Here is a 23,439-nt window from a genome sequence, read left to right on the forward strand (position 1 = left end):
AGGAGATTCAGCTTATTCTATAGAAAAATATACTACAGGCAGAGAAAGCTGCAACTCTCGTCTGGCTCATATGGCAAAGCACGTGCAGTATTCATGATACCGTGTTTCTGAGTGTGCGGCGTACCCTGGGCTGTAGAGGTGTGAGATGGCGTCTTCTCTTTGTCCGATACAGGCGTCTCCGCCACGGGGCAGATGATGAACCAGCGCTTGCCGGTGTGGAGGACTGAAGAGGACAGAGCGAAAAAAGGAAACCCATAAATGCACTTCAACTCTAATATTGACTCATCAGAGGAAACAAACAGACTTTAAATCAATTCACAAAGACATCCTCACATTGTAATAGGCCTCTTTTAAATGCACGTGTGCAGTTCAACTTTATCTGTGGATTTTGTTTGAGTGAATACATACGTTCCAGGTAGCTCAAAGTCTTACCATTTTGCTGGTACACCAGCTGCGGTGTGCTGGGTGCAGACGCCTTCAACCCCTGAAGAAAAAGAGAGGATCACTACACAGATCTGATGCACGTACATCCATTTCAAAGGTTCTCTCAACCAGCCCAAAAAAGCTGAACCTCAGAAACAAATTGAGTTAAATCAAAATGTCCCATCAGCAGGAATGGTATTTTTGGCAGCTCTTGTTGGCAGAGTCGGGTGCAGAGTCATCTCGAAGAGTGCCGTCGGGATGATGAATCTGAGGGAATCGTGGACAGATTGCGCCATCGAAACTATTCACTGTCAACGGCTCCTTTCTCACCTCTGCTCCCGGAGCACTGGCGCCGTCGCTCTGTTTGGGACTGCCTCCTTGGTCGGAGTTCCTCTCACCCTCGGCGTCCTCGCTCAGCATGTCCTCAGCCTTGTCCACGATGTCCTTGAGCTGCTCGATGAACACTTCTTTTTCTACAGGCAGAATGAAGTCATTCTCCACCTGAGGCGACAGAACATTAAGAGGTTTTTAGCTTGACAAGAATCGCTTGAAATAAAACTGTGCCAGGAACAACTGATGTATGAACACGCCTAGAAAACAGTACCAGATATTCAAGGCCCAAGAAAATCCAATGACTACTTTGTGAAGTTTTTCCAAGTATTTACGTTTGGAATCATTTCACAACATGAAGTTGATTAAACACATTGCTTTGATGAGCTTCACAAGTAGGCGTTTGCCTCGGACCACTTTTAGTATACGTGATAAGTTGGTGGAGCAGTTATGCTATAAATATTTATCCGTCTATCTATGAACATAAGTCCAATATAAATTGGTTGGGACAGGAGGAGAGAAGGAGAGCGAGATAAATATTTTTGCTGCATTGCAGCCCGGAACAGCAACACGAGGAGTTTCACACTTCTGAGCTTTTGGGAAGCGTCTCAGCAGCACGGCAAAAAAAAAACCTTTGCATCGTTTGAAGTGGCGCCAACTTTGTCACCCACGTACCATGTACGTCGCGATCTCTTCCGGTGCGTCGCCGTCCAGGTCAAACTTGAAAGTGACCATCTTGTGGTTATGAGTTTCCAACTGACACTCCACCATCTTATCGCCAGTGTTGCACACCTGCAACGAGAGCAGACGCGGTTAAAATGCATCATGTTTGACTTCAGACATTTAAAAAGACATCTCTCGAACGTATCTTGTTGTGACCCACGTTGAGCATGTTGAGCTTCGGCCTGTTGATCTTCTCTTGCCGAGAACGCGTGCGCGTGGACCTGCGGTGGTGTTTGCGGACTTTGCCTTCGCCTTTGACTCCATTGGTCCCCTCGTAACCGTCACTCATCTCTTTCCCCGACATGGCATCGGAGTTGATGCTAAGGAGAGGAAAGTGCATCAGTTAAAGCGTCGCTGTGTCCACCAATACCCAAATAACAAGCACACGGCTCTACATTCAGGTTGACTTCAAGATAACGAGGTTCCTCTTTAAAACATGTTCAAAACTGTCGTCCAAGAAAAAGACGACAGATTGACAAGAAGAGAAATAGTAAACATTTCTACTGGATTTCTACCCCTTTAGTGCTTAGTAAAGAGGTTTTGTAAAGTTTATCGCTGCTCTGGAATGCACGCAGGATTCGGCAAAAGCCTGATACATCAACCATGGGTGACTCTAAACTCCGCATGAGCTTAAAAGGGATATAGATTTGTGGGGATAAGCTATCTGCTATTGATTATGAAGGAACAACTGAACTTAAACGAAAGGGAGCTTTAGCGGCCGCTGGTCACAGTGATACGGAGGATTGCTAGATGTCATAAGAGAGTCCGTCAGGGTGCACGATTTCCTGACTGACTTGTCAGCAAAGACAGCTGTCAAAGCGATCCACAGTACAACCATCAAATATTACAATATAAGAAATAGGACGGTTTTAACTTAACTAGCTAGTTAGCAGTTCCGTCATTTGTGAAGATTTGTGGAACGCTTTCAATGTTTTCCAAAGGCAAACAATGTCTGTGACTCAAAAATAAACAGGCAATGCTTTTGGTTTTCATTTTTGTTTGAGACAAAAGAGCATTATAGTCAACCAATTCAGGGTTCTGCTCAGCATCCTTTCAAGATGGGTGTGGCTACTGCAACCATGTAAACCATAAAGCCTCTAATTATTTAATTAAGAGAGGACGGGAAACTTCTTGTCAGAACGCTGCCCTGGACACTAATGTCCATTCGACAGCATAAGAGCTGACGAAGTTTACGCTCATCCCATAAACACTTGTTACCATTCTGAGGATGCAAAGACGGCTGATTGGAATAAAGCCAATACCTGTCATAGCTCTGTCCTCCAGTGTGTTTCTCTGCTGCTTGATCCTGCAGATACAGAAACAAACAAACAATCAGAGAGAAGGAATAAAAGAAAGTAACATTTATCGGGTATTGTATTTGACATTCTGGGTGGTGACTTGAGAGGACGTACAGTGGCACTACACTAGTATGTTTGCAAAGGTGGGCAGAGGAAGAAATGAGAACTAAACAATGTGGCAGTGAGTCATATGTCCATACCTCCGCATTGGTCTCTGTTGGACCCTGACCTGCAGCTCCGGTGAGATTACTGAGCTGTTTCTGCTGACTCAGAGTGAAACTGGCAGACCCAGATAATGCTTTCTGAGAGTCAGAGGGCTGCGGTACAGGAACTTGGCTCTGAACCTGACTCTGGGCCTGCGGGGCCAGCTGGCATGGGGTCTTGTCCACATGGGCAGCAGCGGAGACCGGGCACACTTCGGACCCATTCTGCAAAGGTGAGGAAAAGACTGCAGACTGGCTGAGCTGCGCAGAGGAGACGAGCTCAGGATGGATGAGCTTCTGCGTAAAGACAAACAAGAAGACATAACTCTATAGAACATAATGATGGTATCTTGGAAGACTCTATTTGAATATCTCAAAATGCTTGCATGACCTCAAACACACAGTCAACAGGGTTTTCATTTATGAGGTACAGTGAATATACCAACACCTGTTTTTTTATCTGCAATATTGAATTAATCAGACTTTAAAATAGTTACTACAAGGAACTTTCGTTTGGTTTTGATTTTGGAGGCGCTGCGGCCGGAAATGTTTCGGTGTTTCTGAGCACCAGAGTTCATCTGGAGAACCTTGAGCAGGGTCTGACAGTCTGCTCCACTGAGCCCTGGTCCTTCCGGGACTCTATCCCCTCCAGCAATACGGCCAGGGCACCCAGCAGCGTGGCGTTGGTTGCTGCTGGAGTCTGAGCTGAAGGATTTTCTGTTGAACCTTTGGGATTTCATCAGATTTTGCACAGAATCCAACCGATGACGCATATAAAAAAAATATGTGGAACGGCCTTGTTTACTTATGTAGGTCATATAAAAAGGCATCAGTATGAATCATAACCAGTTAAAAGTTCCTCACAGTAACTTTAACATGTAAACTATGATTATCCTCCAGCCACAGAACTGCAGCACAGTGGCCATAAAAAACAAAGCTTTTTGTTGGATGCAAACTGCGATGCAAGCAAAGGTTCCAGTTCACACCCTCTTGGTCAACATCTGCCCTCCACTGCAGCCGACATAATTACCTGTATCAGAGGCTGAGTGACGCCATTTGTGGGAGGGTGTGTGTTCTGGCACGGGAGAGTGAGTGCGTGTAAGGGGTGGGTGGTTGGTGCCGATATAAATGCAGGCTGTGATTGAGAAGCTTCAGATCTAGCGCTCTGCTGCAGAACAGTGGGGTGCTGGTGCTGCGGGGATGAGGGTCCCACCTTACCCAGCACAGGTGAGGGGGAAACCAATACGTTTTCAATGTGTAGAGGAGAAAGTGGGGAAACAGAGGGGTTCACAGTCTGTCCAGGAGAAAGGAAGAGGTGATTGAGAGAGGAGGAGGTTGAAGGGTGATGAGGGTAGGAGGAGTCACAGTCAGTCACAGCTGTCATCACCTGGATTGTGGGATACTGTGAAGGAAACTAAAAGGGAAAATGAAAAAAAGGAAAGGAAGAAACAGAGGAAAATCAAATAATCTAGAGCGCAAAGAACAAACATAGGCGGACGATGCATCAAGACAATTTGCTTATCGGTCTAGGAGGTAGGAAAAAAAAAGCTGCTGAGGCATACAATATCTCAGACACAAGGAGAATTAGAATAGGTATTATCCAGGTGAGAGGTTTATGTTGGAACTATATCACTTGTTTTGATTACAAATCATGTCATAATTTATTTGTATGATCTAAAAACATACTTGAATTTGTGAATATGAATGGAGGTTATGTTCTTATTCAAAATAATGCTTTTTGGGGGAATTTAAATATTAATCTAATAAGGGTCAGCTGGTAGAAGAGGAAGGGGCGAGACCGAATCTCAGGTTTTATTTCCTTTATGTAGAACGGGACCTCAGCACAGTGTAGAACTTAACCTAGATTTTGTTTAGTTCATAAAAGTGAAAAAGAATTGCTGAAATGATGAACATGGCATCAGCGTCTCCAGAGTTATTATTTGACCATTTTAATGTGCGAGTCAAGAAACGTAGTCCTGTAACCTAGAACACTGTAAGAACATTAAATACCTGTGTTGGATGTGTCGGGGGTAGCGGGTTAGAAATCTGCAGAGGTTGGAGTTGCTGGTGGACGGTTCCCTGAGCCATGGACTGTTGAGCAGACGGCACCTGGGCGGGCACACTTGAAGCCGACTGGCTGAGATTCTGCCCGTGGCCCAGACCGTCTTGTCCAAGCTGTGAAACGCTATGACCAGCAGGAATATTCTACAGAAGAACAAAAAAGAAATACAACAAAACAAGTGGGAGGAAGTTCAATAATGGCAGAGCTTCCAGTTTCATCTCTGTTTGGAAATTTGCATTTCCTGCCATTGATCCAGATCAGAATAGCTCCCGTTTTCCATGCTATCCTTAGGCCGGGAGTCAGTGCTAGAGCACCGAGTACCACAAAGCAGACGCAGAGCAGCCCGGGAGGCTAAGACCAATGTTATTGTTTTCATTACTCTTCCCATCAACTCTTTGTTGCCTCTTGTCTAAGAAAACTCCTGTTGAGCAGTTCATATTTTCATTCACCCGACCATCAACCAACACAGCTGCTTCCAATTCAGCTGCAGCACATCAGGACCAGACACAACAATACGAGGCGCTCCAAAAGCAATAACTGCACTACCATAGAAATAATCCTGTTTTCTTGTTTAAGTGCATTAGTTTCTGTCCCTCCAACATTGAGTCACACAGTGACAAATTGTGTTGAGACAAAGGCGTTCTACCTGGTTCAGGATAGCAGCGATGCAAAGATACGGTTGAAACTGATGAAAAATGAAAACAGGACGAGGTCAGAGGAGGGCAAACCGACACGAAAACTTAAAAACTGGGGCACGATGTAAGCCGTCTTGCTACAATATACCCGTCAAGTGGTCGTCAACACTCACCTGTTGTGCTCCGTAGGTCTGTTGAACACCAGAAGACAGGTACTGGCTCTGAGCCGGAGCAGTCTGCTGCTGCAGCGCACTGAGGGCAGAATGCGTGTAGCCCTGGGGGGCCACATCGGGTAGACCGACCGCAGGGTAACTCTGGTGCGTGGTGTCAACCTGCACACCTGCGGGTACTGACAGATTAAGTAGAGAAGCTGGGGTCTGAAGCTGTTGGCCTGTAGACTGGGACGCATCCTGGATCTGTTGGGAAATCGCAGTCTGGGTGGCCGTCTGACTGTGCTTCTGTAGATTTGGACCGTGTCCCTGTTGCTGACTTTGAGACAGGCGGGTAGGCGGTTGTGCCATTTGTTGGTGCAAGGTGTGCAGAGTTTCCTGGCTATGCTGGTGTTGAGGCTGAACGTAAGCCTGCCCAGCATGTTGTGTTAGTTGTATGTTGGTCTGAGTATTCAGTTGGTGCTCTTGTTGAATGGGCATCTGTTGGTTGTAAAGTGCTGGTGTGGAGGCGCTCGAACCAGGCGGCTGACTCGGCAGGTTAACTGCGGCTTGGACGTGTTGCAGTGCACCGGGAGCTTGTGTCAGATGACACTGGGCCATGGCTGCAACGGTTGGGCCTACAGATGCAAGAGGGTAACCTTGTGCTGGCTGCTGCGCTGGCAGGGCGGACGCTGCCGCAGCGGCCTGTTGTTGAACAGGAGAGGGATATCCTGATGCAGAATGAGCCTGTTGTTGAGGCTGGGCCACGCAGTTCTGACACGTTTGTTGCACATTCAAGGGAAAAGTCAAAGAGCCTGTTGCCTGCTGCTGGTGGCCCGGTGCTTGGTAGCTCTGTGCAACATGTTGCTGCACTGCTGATGCTAAAATATTTGCTGCAACTTGGGACTGCTGCACATTTGGGTTTGTATAGCCAGCAGCATTGACTGTATGCTGCATGTTGACCGAGCATAGACTAGCCGGAGCTGGTGCTGCAGCACTGTGTTGGCCAACATATGGAGCAGGAGGGTAACTCTGTCCAGGCTGGAGGTACTGCAGAGGCGTGTGCACCGACGTGCTGGAAGACGGCAGGCCATGTGCAGATGGTTGAGTGTGGGGACCTGCTGAACCGGCCTGGGGACACAAACAAGAGACAATCAGACCTAATCGAGAATTTGAAGTACATGTCCGGATGGAAGTATAATGACAGGATGGCGAATAAAAATAAGTTAATGAAACATCCGTTTCAACAAGGAGCAGGCAGTGACAGGTGTGCGCTAAAAAAAGGACACAAAAGAGAAATAGGAGGAGAGGCACCGAGGGGGGAGATCAGACACCTTCAATCATGGGCCGTCTATCAGAGGCAAGCGACGGAGCAAGGCAGGTGCAGCATTGGGCCCAGTAAAGCAGAAAGGAAGCTGTTAAAATCTAATTCAGCTCTAGAAGTGATTGGTTAAGGTTAATCAGCAGGGAAAACGTGGTCTATTAGAGATTGTTCGATTGTCCTCCATTACGAGCAAGCGTAAGATTGTTAAGGAGACAGTGGAAGGCTACGCAGGTAGCAAGACTCAGGAGGAGACCAAGACCAGCTCCATGCAGAATAATGCTTCAAGCAGTTAACCCCCGTATGGGGAAACCAAAGCGACTTGTCTGCTAATGTGACCTACCACTCCCACGGCTCTGGTAACTTGCTGCTCTCTGGCACAGAGCCTATCCTCGCAGTCCTGGACGGGTTCTTGGTCCCCGACCAAACCGTCACAGAGCAAACCGCTCTTCAGGCAGCCGTCTCCATCGGTGCGTGTAGGCCTGGGGGCGGCCGAGGAGTGCGGCGGGGAGGCCTGCGTGGGCGTGGCGGGACAAGGGGCGGCTTTGCGGCCAATTATATTGAACAGGGACCGCTGCAGCAGCGAGAAATCGGCGCAATCGCTCAAACCTTTCAGCCGTCCGTACTGGGTGGCCATTGCTCCAACGGAGGACGGGTTTTGCCTTAAGTCACAAGGACAGTGGTGTGTCGGCATGCCGGCAGAAAGCCGGCGGTGGCTTCCTTCGCGTGACCTTGGAAGAAGCAAAGAGAGGCAAGCATGGCACACGTGGCCTCTGTGCGCAGCAAAATGCTGGCTATGATGCGCGGTCAGACCTAGGAGACTGCTGAGGTCAGAGTGTCTTCGCTCACTTGGCAAGATCTCACTGGTGGCGTCGGTTGGCGGTCTAATGGTGGTGTCACTAAAGCGGCGGCACTCTGAGGGCGAAGAGACGGGGAAGCCCTGCAGTACTGGCAGACTACTCTGGAAAGGGAACCCGCCCTGGGCTTCCGAGTGAAGCTCCAGAGGGTCGAGTTCCAGACGGTTCTCTGGTGCCGTCGGGGTGGGACTGATGGATCTGCGTGACTGAATGAGGGCATGGAGTTGAGCGATGTGGTTTGCCCCTCGAGTGTCAATAACTGGGGCGCTTCCTCTTCGAGTCGCGGCCCCTAAACGGGTGCTGAGCCCGGGGCCCAGTGTTGCCCCCCAAACTTCACCCTTTTCACAGGAGTGAGGTCGATCTGCTAGAAAAGGGCTTCTGCACTGGCACTGATCAGGAAGAGCAACCCACAAGCAAAAACACACGTTACTCAAAATGAACAAATTGTATTCACAAAAAAAACAACTATAAAAAAAACTATGGACACAATGAGGACAAACAAACTTACTCGCAAAGACATGAGAAAAACATTTGCATCTGAAATGAACGACAGATCTGCAGAAATGTGTTGACTGCGTATACTGTGCCTGGGCTCAGTTCCAAGGCCACGTGAGCAATGGCTGTGTGTATTTTGATGAATCTGAATGTGCATGGTCCACCTGGGTGTGTGTGTGCGTGTGCGTGTGTGTTCCTGATACAGACCTGCTGTGTTGCCATAGTAATAGGCTCCAGCAGGGACTGGTAGAGGACACTATGCTGGCTGCTGTGGGAGTCGGAGTACACAGTGGAGCCATTGCCACTATCGAGCGTGCCGTCTGCTGCAAAGACGCACAGAAATCACGCACTCATTAAAAAAAAGAAACGTCAGAGATTAAACTTGTGTGTCTGAGTGGGGGAGGAACAGCATCTCTCACACGTCACCGAGGTGGCACTGGCCGGCAGCTTACGCAGCCTGTTGTGCTGGTCTGCCTCCGGCTCTTCCGGGTCCAGAGAGGGCTGTCCTACATGTGCGGCCCCGGCAGCGATGCCCTGAGACGGCGTCATCTGGACCCTGAGCCCTCCTTCACCTTGATCCGCTGGAACCGCAGCAGACACCGTTCTCTCCCTTCTCCATTTGATCAGTGCTACGCGGTCCCTGATGGACTTTCCCACAGTCTTCGCATCACTCTCGTGGAAGAAGCCAGACTCCACCTGACAAGAGAAAAGAAAGGGGGGGGAGAAGAGCGTGACTTCCAGGATATTTTTAGCATGTGAGCATGTGAGAGAAGAGAGAGCCCACTTGTGCGAGGGAGAGGGAAAGAGCAAGAGAAGGAAGGAATAGAAAAATCTATTTCAAGGGGATCAGAGCAGTGGGGAAGTATTCCCTTTGTCAGCAGCCGGGTTCATTGTTCACAACAGAAGTGTCTGGACCGTTACATCTGCAGAGAACAAAAGATAAAGACACAATGCAAAGAACACATGTTGTGCATGCAAAACATAAATCCAATTATGTCTCAAAACTAAAAAGCGCAGAACAAAGCATAAACCTTGTTTAAATTGGATACAGAGCTTTAGCTCCATCCAAAAGTAGACAACACTATTCATACTAGTCAAGCCGCTATTTTTGTGAATATTTTGTGCATATTAAAACATTAAAGACACATTAAAGTGTTCATTCATTTGACGCGCTGCATAAAAAAGCACAGTGTACGTTGTAATTAGGCACAATTAGCATCCAAGTCAGAATAAATGACCAAATTAAAAAAGGGAGATCCAGGTCCATTACTGGAGACAACTGGCCTCTCTCATGATGCTCGTCTGCAGAGAAATGAGTCATTAGAGTGGATGAGGAGCGACTCGACATGTAAGCACGCTGGCCTCCAATCACATGTCAGCGCTCATGCCCAAGGCGACTGTAAAGCTGGGAAAAAAATTAATCCGAAGGCCTCTGTAACAGTGTGGTCAAGGCCACAACAGATGAATAGAGGGAAAGAGAGTGCAGATGAGATAGAGGGGAAGAGATGTGTGGGAGGGAGAGAGCGACAGAGATCAACAATGAAAAGACTCTTTGTTAAAAACAACAGGCAGAAAAACAGAAGGCTAAAAGAAGCAGGTCGTCACTCACAAGTCAGGTTGCAGAGCAGATTTTAAGCAACCTTTTGAAATAATCAAAAGGGTAGTCTAAAAACCTTTTTCTGCAACAGAGGAGTCAGATTGTGTCGTTTCCAAACAGCTTTTCTAATAATTTGTAAACGGAAAAACACAGCTATTGTTTCTTGTTTATTGGAAAAGTTGGCTGAGTATTAAACAAAATACACCCTTTTTTTTAATAAACTAAGGGACAGTGATTAATGTACAGCCGACACACCTCGCTCCTTTACTCAACACGTGATGCACAGGCACGGTTTAAAGCAAGTTTGTTTGACTGGGAATAGTCTCACTAAAAAGGAAAATCCTGAAAAAAAAGATCCTCATTTGTAGATGTCACACTGAAGACTTGGTCTCGGGTATTTCTGATGTACCCATTTTAGTTTTTGTGTTCAAAACCCATTTATAACTACGCCTGGCAATGTGTTTCTATTCTCCATCTGAAGTCGAGCTGTGTTAACTCAAGCTCTTTTAATCCAACTCCCCAATAAATCGTTTCATGCTGCAGAATGTTTGACGAGTGTTATAAAGGGTTGAGGTTGGTACAATCATGGAGTTTTATTCTATGCCAGGATTTTATCGCAAGGCCCGTGGGTGCCTTATCTGATAGTGTTCACTTGAGAAAAGCATGTAAATAAAACGAAAAGAGAAAGAAAAAAAAAGTCCTGGAAGATCAGACTATGATATCTCTGACAATCTGAATGCATTCCCCAACGAGCAGATATGAGCAATGCAGCCAGAAAACACAAGACAAGCAAGACGAAATGCATATCCAACACGGGTTAAAACTAATGTAGGACATCATTTGAAATTAGCCAAAGGATTTAGAAAAAGGTTGAACCGTGTCTAGAAGCCATATTTTTTAAAAGGTATATTTGTAATGAAATAATAAGGACAAAATGTATAAAAGACAAATGAAAAGAATTCCAAATCCAGATTCATCTCAAAATGTTTTACAAAAGTTATACCTTCAAATATTCACTTACCATTTCTTGTGCCACGACCTCAGCGACCTCCTTCTCTAGGTCGAAGGTAAACTCGATGGCTCCGCTCTCCTTGTACTTCCCTTTTAGCTTCTTGTGGTCCTCCACCCAAAGTTTCAGTGCTATTGAGTCCTTTTCTCCATCGTCCTCCTCGGCGAGCTCGACCCTCACGCCCGTGTCCTCGGCAAAGAAAGCATGATTCAACAGCTCCTTGATGGTGTAGCTGGAGAAAGGAACAACAACGGCACTTATTATGTTTGTTTTTTTATTGTGTGTGTGTGTGTGTGTGTGTGTGTGTGTGTGTGTGTGTGTGTGTGTGTGTGTGTGTGTGTGTGTGTGTCTCCTGCAGTTTCAACTGGAGTATCCTAAAACATTAACTTAATTTAGAATGCCACTGGAAAAAAAACGCTGAATTATTTATTTTCCTCCATGTCTGCCTGTCAGGATACCTGACAGGCAGACAGTCGCACATGCGACTTCTAGTAATTACGTCGTACACGGACACACAGATATCCACTCACTGAACCCATTAACACTTGAATAAAAAAACAACCACTGGAGGCTAATTAAGGGTTATTTCCCCCTCTGTACACAAACTCATTATGTAACAGATCGAGAGACGCCCTGCAGATATGCTTGGATGACTGCAGCGCTGATGAGAGGCCAACTGGAGCAGGAGAGGTGAGACAAGGCATGAAGGAGACGAGGGCACCTTGATGGGCCTCCATTGGCTGGACACTTGGACAAATGATGGGCACAGTCACTCACCGCTCTTCTTTTTTCTGGCAGATGCACTCCCCAATAATCTCCTTGATTTCAGGATCCACGACCTTGTTGTAGCTGGCTGGCTTCACTCCCTGAGGAGAAAAAGAAAAATATAAAAACAAAATTCTGACGACACACCGCGAAAGGATGCTGCGTAAATAACAATGACGGGGGGGAGAAAGGAAAGAAAGAAAAGAGCACGGGGGTGATTTTGTCACCCCGAAATCTGATCTTTTAAGTATCGGGTATTCACACCCTGCAGGCTCGTCCACTTTGACAGAGCACGGCAGCTGTGGTCAGCTTCACGCAATGTCGGTCGCACTAGATTCCTAAAAAAACTAAACACTTTAACTTCACTTTCTCCATCTCAGTTATGAAATATATGCATCCTCCAGATTAACATTCCAACTGATTATGAAGCTGCATGCAGTATGTGCTCAGGGAGTAGTTTAAAGCTATCAGGGTTTCTCTTTGATCAATGTCCTATTAATATCCTGCAGTGGTCCCTGCAGGGTACTCTAACATGTATACAGTAGCAACGCAGAGAATAGTACCAAGAAACAGCTGCACCGATGCTGCCTGTTAATGCAGGCCGTCTCTTTAACAGCAGGTGAAAGAGTCACATCTCAGGTTTCCACACCGCTGAATCTCACGCGTGGAAAATCAATAGCCTTCATCAAATCGGAAAGACTATCATGACTTTAAAACACTCCTCAATCTGAAAACAATTTGCGGCACGGTTTGCTCGCAGGGACACACTCATTGAAAAAGGGATGGAGCACAGCCCCGTGGGCTTTATCTAAAAAACAAACAAAGGATACTTGGACTCCTTCTGTGACTCCATATGGCTCATTAGATTCCTCCCACAAGAAAAAAAAGGAGCAGATCTCTACAGATATGCTGCATTCATGCAATCAAAAACTCATTATGTGGTGACCCTGAGATATTACAGAATGTTAAGAGCAAGGCTGGAGCGTAAACACAACTTTTAGCTGTAAACAGTTGGAGAGTTAAACTGCATGTATGCTCAGAGGATGAAGAGAATATGTGTGACCGTTTTTCTATGATATACGAACACTTGATGGTACTATTGAAATCACAGCTAATAGAACTAATAGTACCTCTTGACTGCTGCATCCTCCAAAACAGTTTGCTCACTTAAAGCTAAAAGCTAACTTCGAGAACACACGGTGCCGAGTACATCGCCGCCATTCAGCCGCCACTGCGTGGGCAGGCGGCTTGGCGAGTTTCATTTTATTGAGCCACTATTGTATGAAATGAGCCGATGGTGTGCATACATCCCCGCTTGCTTTTGAAAGTTGAAATTAAGTCTGTTTTTACGGCAACTTTGTGGCTAAACGGAGGTTTGCATTCATTCAATAAACAGCAAACACACCTCGCAGAGATCTCACTTTAGTGATTACACCTTTTTTAGTCTTTATCCACTGAACGTCTCCCTATAGTATCTGTACTCACACTCGTGACTTTGCGGTAGATCTGCGCAGCGTTCTGACACTCAGAGTAGGGGTATTCCGAGGTGGCCATTTCTAGCATACACATGCCGAAGGCGTAGACGTCCACGGCCTCGTCATAGTGTTCTTCATACATCTCTGGGGCCATGAACTCTGGGGTGCCTGAAGAGAAAAATACCCAAAGGATGTGTCATTTATTTCAATTACTGTACGGACAATTAATCCGCTCAGTTGCATTTCAAAGCCTCCTTACCAATGACGCTCTTGGCAAAAGAAGCCGCCTTGAGCGTTGCCAATCCTAAATCCCCTATTTTGACCGAGCCGGTAGGTCCAGTGATAAAGATGTTGTCGCATTTAAGGTCCCGATGGATGATGGGAGGGGTCCTGGTGTGCAGAAAGTGAAGGCCTTTCAGGATCTGTCTGCACCAGCTCCTCAGCACCTTTGGCTTCATTACCTTGAACCTCTTTAGATAGCTGCAGAAAGGAGAGGGAAACACATTACCTGACAGTGAAAGGAGTTTCATCTGTGTTGCGTTTTGCTAACAACGAAATGGACGTTGCGTTTAGCCTTCAACTGTACTCACGTCTTTAGCGTTCCTGAGGTCATAAGCTCCGTTACCAGCACAATGTACTTCTTTCCCTTCAGGGGTGACTCCCAAAAGTCATAGAAACGGACAATGTTGGGATGCTGGAGACCCTTCAACATCTCTGCCTCCTCCTTAAAGCGTTGACGCTCCACCTTCGACAGCTTGCGGTCCTGGAGGAAAGACGACAGATGCAGCAGCAGAAAGAAAAAAATGTATTATGAAGCCCTAATGATGAGATAACTTGTTTGAACATATTTCCTTTGCAGGAACTACCAGATGGAGGAGGCTTTCCCCCTGAAGTCATTTCCCTGCACATTTTAAATTCATGCACACAGAATGTTTTTAGCAAGCGGGAACAACCGAGTGAGGGAGGTTAGTGTCAGTCTTTGAGTCCTATACACATCTTTAATTAGACCATATTTATATCAAAGCAGAGAACTGGATGAGTGAGTGAGTATACAATCCAGATCAGTGGCTTTCTGAGGCAGTAAAAATATTCAGCCTAAATATCATGCATGTGATTGATATTTATTACAAATGTATTTCATGTTGTTTTATACTAGTCAGATGTGACCTCTGTCTAGAAAGAGACATTAAACCAAAAGACCGGGAGAGGGTGGGGTGAACTTGCACATTAACATGGTCACGCCCACTGCAGCTAAAGGTTACATGTCATCAATGGCTTTCATCTTTCTCCATCTCCTTCTCTCTTCCACTACCTTTTTTGCTCTTTACCCCTCCTCCCCCATATCTGCAATCCGTCTCTGCACCCCGAGCACCAACCACTCCCTTCTCCGTAAACCAGACATCCCCCGCACACACAGAAACCCCCTCGGGTAAGCGATCCCACTCAGCCCCTTCCTCTTTTCCAGTTCTCTGTGAAGCCTGACCCCCCGCTCTGTGATCATCCGACTCGAGCAAGTATAGCGCCAAGGGGGTTCTTTACTGCGATTCCCCTCTTTGTTTCGCCGCCACAGCAGCAGCGACTTATGTAACAGACGTGCACGTACACTCAGCACTCAGCGTGGACTGGAAGCACGACCCCGCCCCTCGCGGAGACGGACGACACCGCTGGTGGAATGCGATGAGCACAGTGCCGCGAGATTAAATCTGTTCAATTATTCAACCCCTGTGAACCCCCCTGCGAGATGAAAATGCACAATAAATACTAAATCAGCCCGAATAACCTCAAAATTAAACTATGAAGCGCGATGCAACGTGTTGAGCAATGAGGTGATTTGACGATAAAGCATGGTGTGTGCGAGTGTGTGAGTAAATGTGACTTGTTAGGTTGTGTGTGCAAGTGTGTGGGGGGTGGGGATTTTCACTGCACTCTTCTAAAGTCACATGAATAATTCAGTTCTGCAGAGAACCTTTTCTACGGAGGCGAGCCGAGCAGTGGAGGGCTGGTGCCGCCCAAGTTGGCTGGGTTCTCCCCAGCGCTCTTTGCTGCATGAGAGCAGCACATGCAATGAAGTTTACCTGAACCACAGGTCTAGGAGGAGGAAGAGAGAGCAGCTTTCCTTCCCTTTTGACGACACACTGCTCTCCGCCTCCCGCATTACCCTTTTATCTTTCTTACTCCCTCCTTTTCATCATTCCGGCATTCATCTTTCAGGAACCCCGCTGCTCTTCGTAAATAAACCCTGTTCCCCTCACCGCAGAGTACTTTCCCCGAGTCCCAATCAAACTCCCCACAGACTCCCCCATTCGCTCTCCCACTTCCCTTTCTCCCTCTCTGCAGCCACTGGGGCTTCTGCATATTTCAGAAGCCCCATGTAGGCTCAGAGGCGTTTGTGCATGGCGTGGATGGGGTTACACAGACGGATACATGTGCACACTGAGACAGACACCAGGAGAACGCCACTCCCAAGACGCGCCAGACAAATGGTCGCGCGGCCGAGCGCTTCGTGGTCACTGCGTAATGAGAGCTTTTGACCAGTGTGACTCATCATTTCATGACATTTGAAAAAAATAATAAATCACAAAGCGCTGCAAACACACTGCATGAATGTTGTCAGAAACGTGTCGAGCCGGTACTAGACACATGGCCAAAGAAAATGCCAAGCTGGAGAATGTGGAGTCGCCCAGGCAAGACTCTCTCACTCACACTCTCTCTCTCACACACACACACACACACACACACACACACACACACACACACACACACACACACACGAAAATAGATTGTGACATTATCAGGAAGCAATCTATAAAGCTGGGTTCGCCTCTGCTGCCACCATTTCCTACATCTGTGTACAGGACTATATTAGTTCCCGGCTCTGGTTGCTCACACAGGTGACACAGACGTATGGGACTAGGTAATAGATTAAAACATTAGTCCTGGGAAGTTTGCAGGCTAGCACACCATGTTATTGCAAAACTATGTGTTCAAATCAAGTTCCTAGCATAATGTCACATGTTATTGTTGATGCATGCTGTCCATTTAGGAAGAAAGCGCCCGTATTGTGGAGAGATGGCTCTCGGTTCAGTGAATTGAAGACAGATTTTTTTTTTGAGTCTTCTGGATTCAGCTGCATCTTGAATAAAGTTATAGAAAGTCACATTTTTCTACTTTGGGGGTTTAATGAGGAAAAATGTGCTGTGAAGCAGACTTGCAGGGTACTTGAGTCAATCAAAACCAAAGTGCCTATCATGGTATGAATGTGAATTACATTACAAGCAAAAGCATCATATAATTTCGCTTAAAATAAAAACACCATCCTTCATTTCACTTCGACACTGTAGCCAGATTTACCCAAAACAAGCCGACTGTCGCTGCTCCTCCGTTACGGCTCATGATTTCATGAGGTTTCTTTTGCAGAAAAGTGGATTTGATTACATGTAAAATCTGTTCTTTCAGCTCCAGCTACGTCTGCAATATTCATATGTTGACCCAAGTCTGAAAATGTGTGAGGACAAAGCCTCTTAGAAACACCAACTTCTGAACCTTGGAACTGCAATAATTTAAACCTACAATGCTAAATATTGTCAACTTGTCTGCTACCGTTGTGCCCACTAGCTTCATGTGATAAAGCCTATACTTCAAAAGAAAAACTTCAAAAGAAAAACAGTGTCAACCGTTCTCAAACCTTCAATTCTTTTCACCATGATCATCAGTCTACTTTTAAGTTCCAATATGTTTCTGGCCACTTACAAACATTTTGAGTTTCTAGGTGCATCAAACTGGATAAAGAAACCACCATGCTCTTGATGAACGTGGTGAGCCCTAGATGCATAAATAGCTCTTAACTATATTATTTTAAAATGTGTGATGTGGTTCTTTAAAAAAAAACAAAATCTGTTTTATGTCGTCAAGCTAGATTATTAGCCTTTTATCATAATAATTATAATGATAATCATAATAATAATAATATCATTAGTATTCTTAAACTCATGCAGAGCAGAGAAAACACATATACCACAACATAAAACTGTCAAAGTATGAGCATCTTTCATTTGAGTATCAGAGCTCTCTACCAGTACTCGTTAGGTTGAAGAGCACGTCAAATGGTTTACCATTTAACTGGAGTTTCTGCCATGAACAGAAGCATGAAAAACATGAGTCAAAACATTGTTTCACTGACAACAGAGTGACACAGCACTTCTTTTTTACTCCTGCAGTGGCGGCACTTTTTAGCTTGAATCCAAAGAATTTGTGGCCAAGTGCCAAAGTGATTGAGGGGGTTTATATCAGGACGAGTGTCTACTATCGATATGTCCCTGAATAGACTGAAACTGGCCATAGTGGGGGAGCCGTGGGGCCGAGGAGAAGTGAGGCAGGACACCTCTTTGGAGCATCCATCTGAGAAACATCTGACACTCAAATGAGCACACAAGCAAATACAGGGACACACAGGCAAGAGTGGTAGACAGCGATGGCGTTCTCAAACTGAGAAAACATGAAGCTGAAACCTTGTGGGTAGTGTATTACTAACAATAACGCCCATTTGTCATCACACCCACTACATCACACACAAATTGTCTGAGAAAGATGAAAAAAAAAAGCTGAGTCATGTCATTTATTGAGACGGATTCTTCACGTCTCATAAAAGAAAATTACATTTTGCATACAAGGTTGAGGCCTTTAGCATCGAAAAATACAGATTTCAGTTGACTAAGAGCAGGTATATGGATAATATCCACTTTCTATTCATTTTATTACTGTTAAACGTGACACACAAACAGCAAAATGAATAAAAATGGTTTAGCATTGGAACCCGGGTTGATAAATCACTGATATTGTGAAATATGTGATGAGCTAAATTACATTATGTTGATTAGTCTCTTGTATTAATGAGCCTTTTATTTTTTAACATTAATTGCAATTAGAACAGCAAAATTACACACGCAAGCCCCCTCCCCCCGGTCCCCTTCCTCTTAACCTGGCTTTATCATGATCCTGGGTTAACAAGAAGCCGATTAGCATCATTTGGGTTTAGCAACAATAGTGCGACAGCAACTTACAGAATATTCAAACAACCTCCACAATGAAACCTAAACAGCTAAACACAGTGTGCTTGAGGAGATTAAGAAAGAAAATATTTCCCTCCAGGATGTACTTAAAAACAAACTAAAAGCGGACTGTTGAAATTAGGAAGCCATTTAAAGTTAAGACACACACACACACACACACACACACACACACACACACACACACACACACACACACACACACACACACACACACACACACACACACACACACACACACACACACAGAGCTGACCACACTGAACCCACAGAGCCACTAGGCATTAGTATAACATTTTAACAATGCAATTAAAAGGTTAGGTCCAGTCACAATGATAATGTGATGCTATATTGATCCACGCAGAGTGATTCTCTTTACTGGTGGTCAGAGTGATACAGAAAACCATCTCCCAAAAAGCTGCGTCTTACTCACAGCTGAGACATTTCAACAATGAGGATGCTGGGAACAATGGGACACCAAGGGTCGCTCAGCTTATGCAACATTGCTTGGCCGCCCTGCCGCCCGTCCTCAATAACAAGTGACGGTTGTGGCAGCGCTGCCTTGACAAAACCAAACAAGCCTGTGCAGGGTGAGCCGAGAGCCAGCAAACTGCCCACAGCTGAACGGTGTCCATCAGTCACGGCTGCAGGAGAATTTGTCCGGCAGCTGTGGCGCTCACTCCGTTATCTCTATTTCAGCGTTACCCTACGCGGTGAAGCCACTCGGCACCCGAGCTGAGCTAACTGCCTCAGAGGTGAGGATGTGGAAGGTACGGCAGGGAAATATATTAAGTCCCTCATTTTCTTTTTCCTCATTCTTTCGCTATGCGTCCTCACATTGTTGTAGCACATAAGACAAATAAAAACAACGTAGCGCATGTCTGATTTTGTGTTATTGTGGTTATGTAAATGTGATTCATGGTGCCGCTGGACCGCCAGCCTTAATAGAGTAACGTGCGGGAGAGTAAACTGCAGCGAATATGTCGTTTTTGAAAAGCTAAATGCCAACAAATATAGGTTGAAGCTGACTATTTCGTGAGATAAAAACATGTTGTGAATTTTGGAAACGTCGATTCGAATTTTTGCCGAGTCAAAGTTATTTGTAAGCTGTAAAATCCACAAAGTAGTTTTACAAAAACTATCAGAGCAAAGAGCTGAATCATCGGGGTTTTGGCAAAGGAAACAAAATATAAACATGACCGTTAACGGTGGCGGACCGTACAAGGACAGATACTACCTAATCTGATTTATTCATCTCAGCATGCCCTTCTGAAAAATATTGCTTACCGATATATTGTGGCAACTTATGAGTATTGCAACATATGCATTTCCAGTCCAGAGATATATTTTTAACTATAAGTCTTTCTCTGTTCAGCTGTTTTTTATTAAAGCAATATCATCAGAGGCAAATGTCCACATCCCCAATCCTTTCACTGCATAACATTTTAAACCAGGACAGGGACTGCTGGGACTTCCAGAGGACATCAAAAATGTGCACGCATCAGCAAGCCTCGTCTTATTATCAAAGTATATCAGTTGCTGGTCATCTTTCGATGATGTCGTGACCTTCCATGCTCCTCTTTGATAAACATTACTGCCTCAGAATCTGCTTTGAGCCAAATGACTGTTCTGCTGTTTGGGTGTGAAGCAAGTGAGCTCAGAGAAACGAGGGGGAGAGGTCCGGAGACGCTGTGAGGAGACGTACAGCTGACACCACCACACCCCAGAAACCTGACTTAACAGCAAAGAAACAGGAAAACAACACCGCCGCACTTTACTTAAAACTAACCGCAGTGAAAGTTTGTTGTGTAAGTGTTAAAGTGTGTAACTGTGCGTCTGTCTGGCTGATTGAGCCTGGGAGTTAGCCAATGTGGATTAGGCCATACAAACCTCCAGTAAACCTCTTTCCTGTCTCAGACTAATGCGTGGGCTGACAAACAAATGGTTCTTTGACACAGAGATAAAGAAACAAAAACTTCTGATTACACACTTGTCTCTTCAGGAGACTAATACTATTTATACAAAGGCCATGACAACTGCTGACTGATCACATTGTATAGAGCCTGAATGATGCCGAGATAAGAGTTGTTTTTCTTTTGTATCAAATGATTGGCTGGTTTCTGGCAATAATATAATTTCTCTCTCAAATTAGGTGAGATGTTATGAGAAATATATGCAATAAAGTACAAGATATTTTACAGTTGATCTGTAAAAGTCTTAAAGCTTCCCCTTTCAGGAGCCTAACTCCACCTACTGCATTATTTTGGAAAAAAACAAATAAAAGTGTGCAAGGAGCTGAGAGACCAAACCATGCCCACTTTGATTTGACGAAAAACGCATTGGCAAATAAGACAAGCTGCACCAACTGGGAAAAGCAATATGGCATAGTTTACGGATTCATCGATAAAACTTGTGGCTGATAAAAAGTCAGAAGACTGAATAACAAATGGTCAAATAACAATTTGCCCAAGGTTTTGTCCATCCAACAATCGAAAACTCAAAACATATTCAATGTACACGCGTAGCACAAACCAGAGAAGAGTAGAAGCTCTGTGCCTTTGAGAAGCTGGAACCAAAGAATGGATGACATTGTTTGCTATTTGATTAAAATAATCTATTAATTGAGTAATCCCTTTCAGCACTAAAGCAGATAGTACAGGCATGTTGGTATATTGGCTGGGCTCCAATCTTAGAGACACACTGAAACCGATGACCCAATGACCTGCTCCATTGACATATAAAATGTATATAAAATCTGTGGAAGGTGTGTCTGCAACAACCACTGCTGTATTGCATTGTTGAGTAAATGCAACCAATGCTGTCAATACATAATTCAAACTCCAAGACAAGCAGCGATGTATCGCTGTAAAAAGCTAGTTGTTGCATAATACAAACTATATAATGGTGCCAAAACACAAAGGTAAACTCACCAAACAGCCCAGGAGTGGCTGAGTGGTGACGGGGTACAGCTTGTGTGTGCACTGGTAGGTGTTAGCGCTCAGCAAAAACACTGACCAAAAAAAACACATTTAAAGTGAGCCGCAGAGAAGTATTCCGCGGTGTGTGTGCTGGTATCTCAGTTAGCCAAACACACTGTCCAGACCGTTAACGGTGAGCAAGCGGTTTTCACTCCACTGAGTTTTTTGGCTGGAGGTTGGCGATGCTCTCGGCTGTGCCGTCGCTGAATGCTGCTACCAGCCAGCTGAAAGCGGTGAGTGAGGAGCACGCAGGCAGTCAATAGCAACATAAAACAGGTCATAATAAAGGTGTTGGGAAAGCGTGAGTCACCGCAACCACGAGAGGTCCTTGACCATGCAACTGGCCACCCGAAATATCATGCAGTGTGCTGGAGCAAATGTGAAGGGGTGACAGAAAGTGAGGCACACTCGTTTGTACACAGCCAAACAAACAAACAAACAAACACACACACACACACACACACACACACACAGACCCCCCCCCTTCCCTTCTCCCAGACTTACACCTGGCGAAGCAAATAAGAGTGATTACCGTTTAGGCCATCAATTCAAGATAAGACGCCCAATCCCAAACTTTGAAAACTCCCAAAACATTCTGGGGCAAAGCTCAGTGTTTTGGGATTAGACGCACACAGCAAACAGACCCGGGAACAAGATAAGTCACGCAGACTCACAGCACCCTGATGCCTTGATGAACACGGTGCTCCTCTTCAGTCCAGCTGAAACTATTTATTTATTTTTCTAAATTCAAGCAGCAAAAAAATCTAAAGTCCATGTTTTCTAACATTTCCATTTATCATGTACCTCCTGCACAGACACCAAACGCGCATAACGGTAATGCAAAAACAGCTAATAACTGAGCTGCTATGATGCCAAGGATGCTAATGTCCCCCAAATGCTGAAGAAAAATATTGCCAAACGTGCTTGGTGGCATGTAAATGACGAGTGTGTGAGTGGGGCCATCGGTGTGAGCAGTCTTGTCCATGCGAATCCTTTTCCCGCATCACTTGGAGGCAGAGTGATGCGCTGGGTAGAGATGTCCTGTGCCGAATTGGGCGGCCTGGCCAACCCCCCCTCCCTTGACCATTTCATCAGCTGCTGCAGTGTCGGGCACCGAGCCAAAGAGACAGCCTTGGTTCAGCATAATACCCCAAACCAGACTAAACAACACAGGCAAAAACCAAGCAGGGAGGGGGTTTTCCTGCAGGGAGAATGTCCGAGGCACTGTCCCCAGAACTTTTCAGAGTAAAAGTGCAGAGTAAAATGCATCAAATTGCAAACTGCAACAGTAACTACTGCTCCGTGGACGGCGTTGATAAAAAAACAAAACACAGCAGCAGGATATGCCATCTTAACAGTACTGGCCAATAAAATCATAACTCTCCACATTAGGTGCTGCAGGATGAATCAGGACAACTTCTGCGGGAGGCGAAGATGATGAAGTAGAGGGTGCTGCATGGTAGAACAGACTAACTGGTTTTCTAGTAGCAACACGTTTTGCCCACGGTGAACATAATATAGCCATTAAACACCTTTTCGTACAAGTCAGCCTGGTGCAACATCACCACTAATTACAGCCTCTAAATGTACCACATTTTAGAACTGGAGCGCAACCTGCGATGGGATCACACCAACCGCAACGCCAAATGGCCTATTTCCCACTTCCACAAACACATCTTTCCACAGACTCAGAGTGAAAACAACACCAGTTCTCAGACCAGGTGCTCCTAGTTTTATTACTAGGAGCACTCGTGCCAAGTTTGTTTTTTTTCTCACATCATCATTGTATATCATGTGACGTAGGAAACGCTGTTTCCCATGCCACTGCAACACCGTGGCGGTTGCATTCATTCCGGAATTAAAAAGAGACAATTGCAACGGTGCGCAGATTTATTTTGCGAGCGCAGCTGAATGTGGACACGAGGGCCGTCCCAAGCAATCCCCAAAACAATTACTTTCATCGGATATCGTCTCTGGACCGCACACCCCAGAGAGCTAGAAAGAAAGTGAGGAGTCGGAGAGTGAGACATAACACACTTATTTTTACAGTCGA

General features: G+C 45.5%; 1 protein-coding gene across 3 annotated transcripts in view; it reads right to left on the reverse strand.

The window, feature by feature from the left end:
* LOC137800984 (serine/threonine-protein kinase WNK2-like) overlaps positions 1-23,439 on the reverse strand; it is a 41,220-nt gene that overhangs the window by 10,266 nt on the left and 7,515 nt on the right. The window contains exons 3-21 of one of the 3 annotated variants that reach the window (XM_068598362.1): positions 13,933-14,105; positions 13,602-13,822; positions 13,353-13,510; positions 11,880-11,968; positions 11,115-11,334; positions 8,916-9,192; positions 8,704-8,819; positions 7,488-8,390; positions 5,848-6,954; positions 5,686-5,724; positions 4,988-5,182; positions 4,008-4,391; positions 2,975-3,274; positions 2,739-2,782; positions 1,637-1,796; positions 1,429-1,545; positions 754-924; positions 433-484; positions 125-223 (exon numbers count right to left, since the gene is read on the reverse strand). In XM_068598362.1, the coding sequence (XP_068454463.1) occupies positions 125-223; positions 433-484; positions 754-924; positions 1,429-1,545; positions 1,637-1,796; positions 2,739-2,782; positions 2,975-3,274; positions 4,008-4,391; positions 4,988-5,182; positions 5,686-5,724; positions 5,848-6,954; positions 7,488-8,390; positions 8,704-8,819; positions 8,916-9,192; positions 11,115-11,334; positions 11,880-11,968; positions 13,353-13,510; positions 13,602-13,822; positions 13,933-14,105 (4,825 nt within the window). The remainder of the gene's footprint in view (positions 1-124; positions 224-432; positions 485-753; positions 925-1,428; positions 1,546-1,636; positions 1,797-2,738; positions 2,783-2,974; positions 3,275-4,007; positions 4,392-4,987; positions 5,183-5,685; positions 5,725-5,847; positions 6,955-7,487; positions 8,391-8,703; positions 8,820-8,915; positions 9,193-11,114; positions 11,335-11,879; positions 11,969-13,352; positions 13,511-13,601; positions 13,823-13,932; positions 14,106-23,439) is intronic. The other 2 variants (XM_068598363.1, XM_068598364.1) reach the window with 2 other exon arrangements.

This window comes from Clinocottus analis, unplaced genomic scaffold (assembly GCF_023055335.1).
Source record: "Clinocottus analis isolate CAN_PGR_092001 unplaced genomic scaffold, fCliAna1.0.p SCAF_4, whole genome shotgun sequence".
Classification (NCBI taxonomy): Eukaryota; Metazoa; Chordata; class Actinopteri; order Perciformes; family Cottidae; genus Clinocottus; species Clinocottus analis.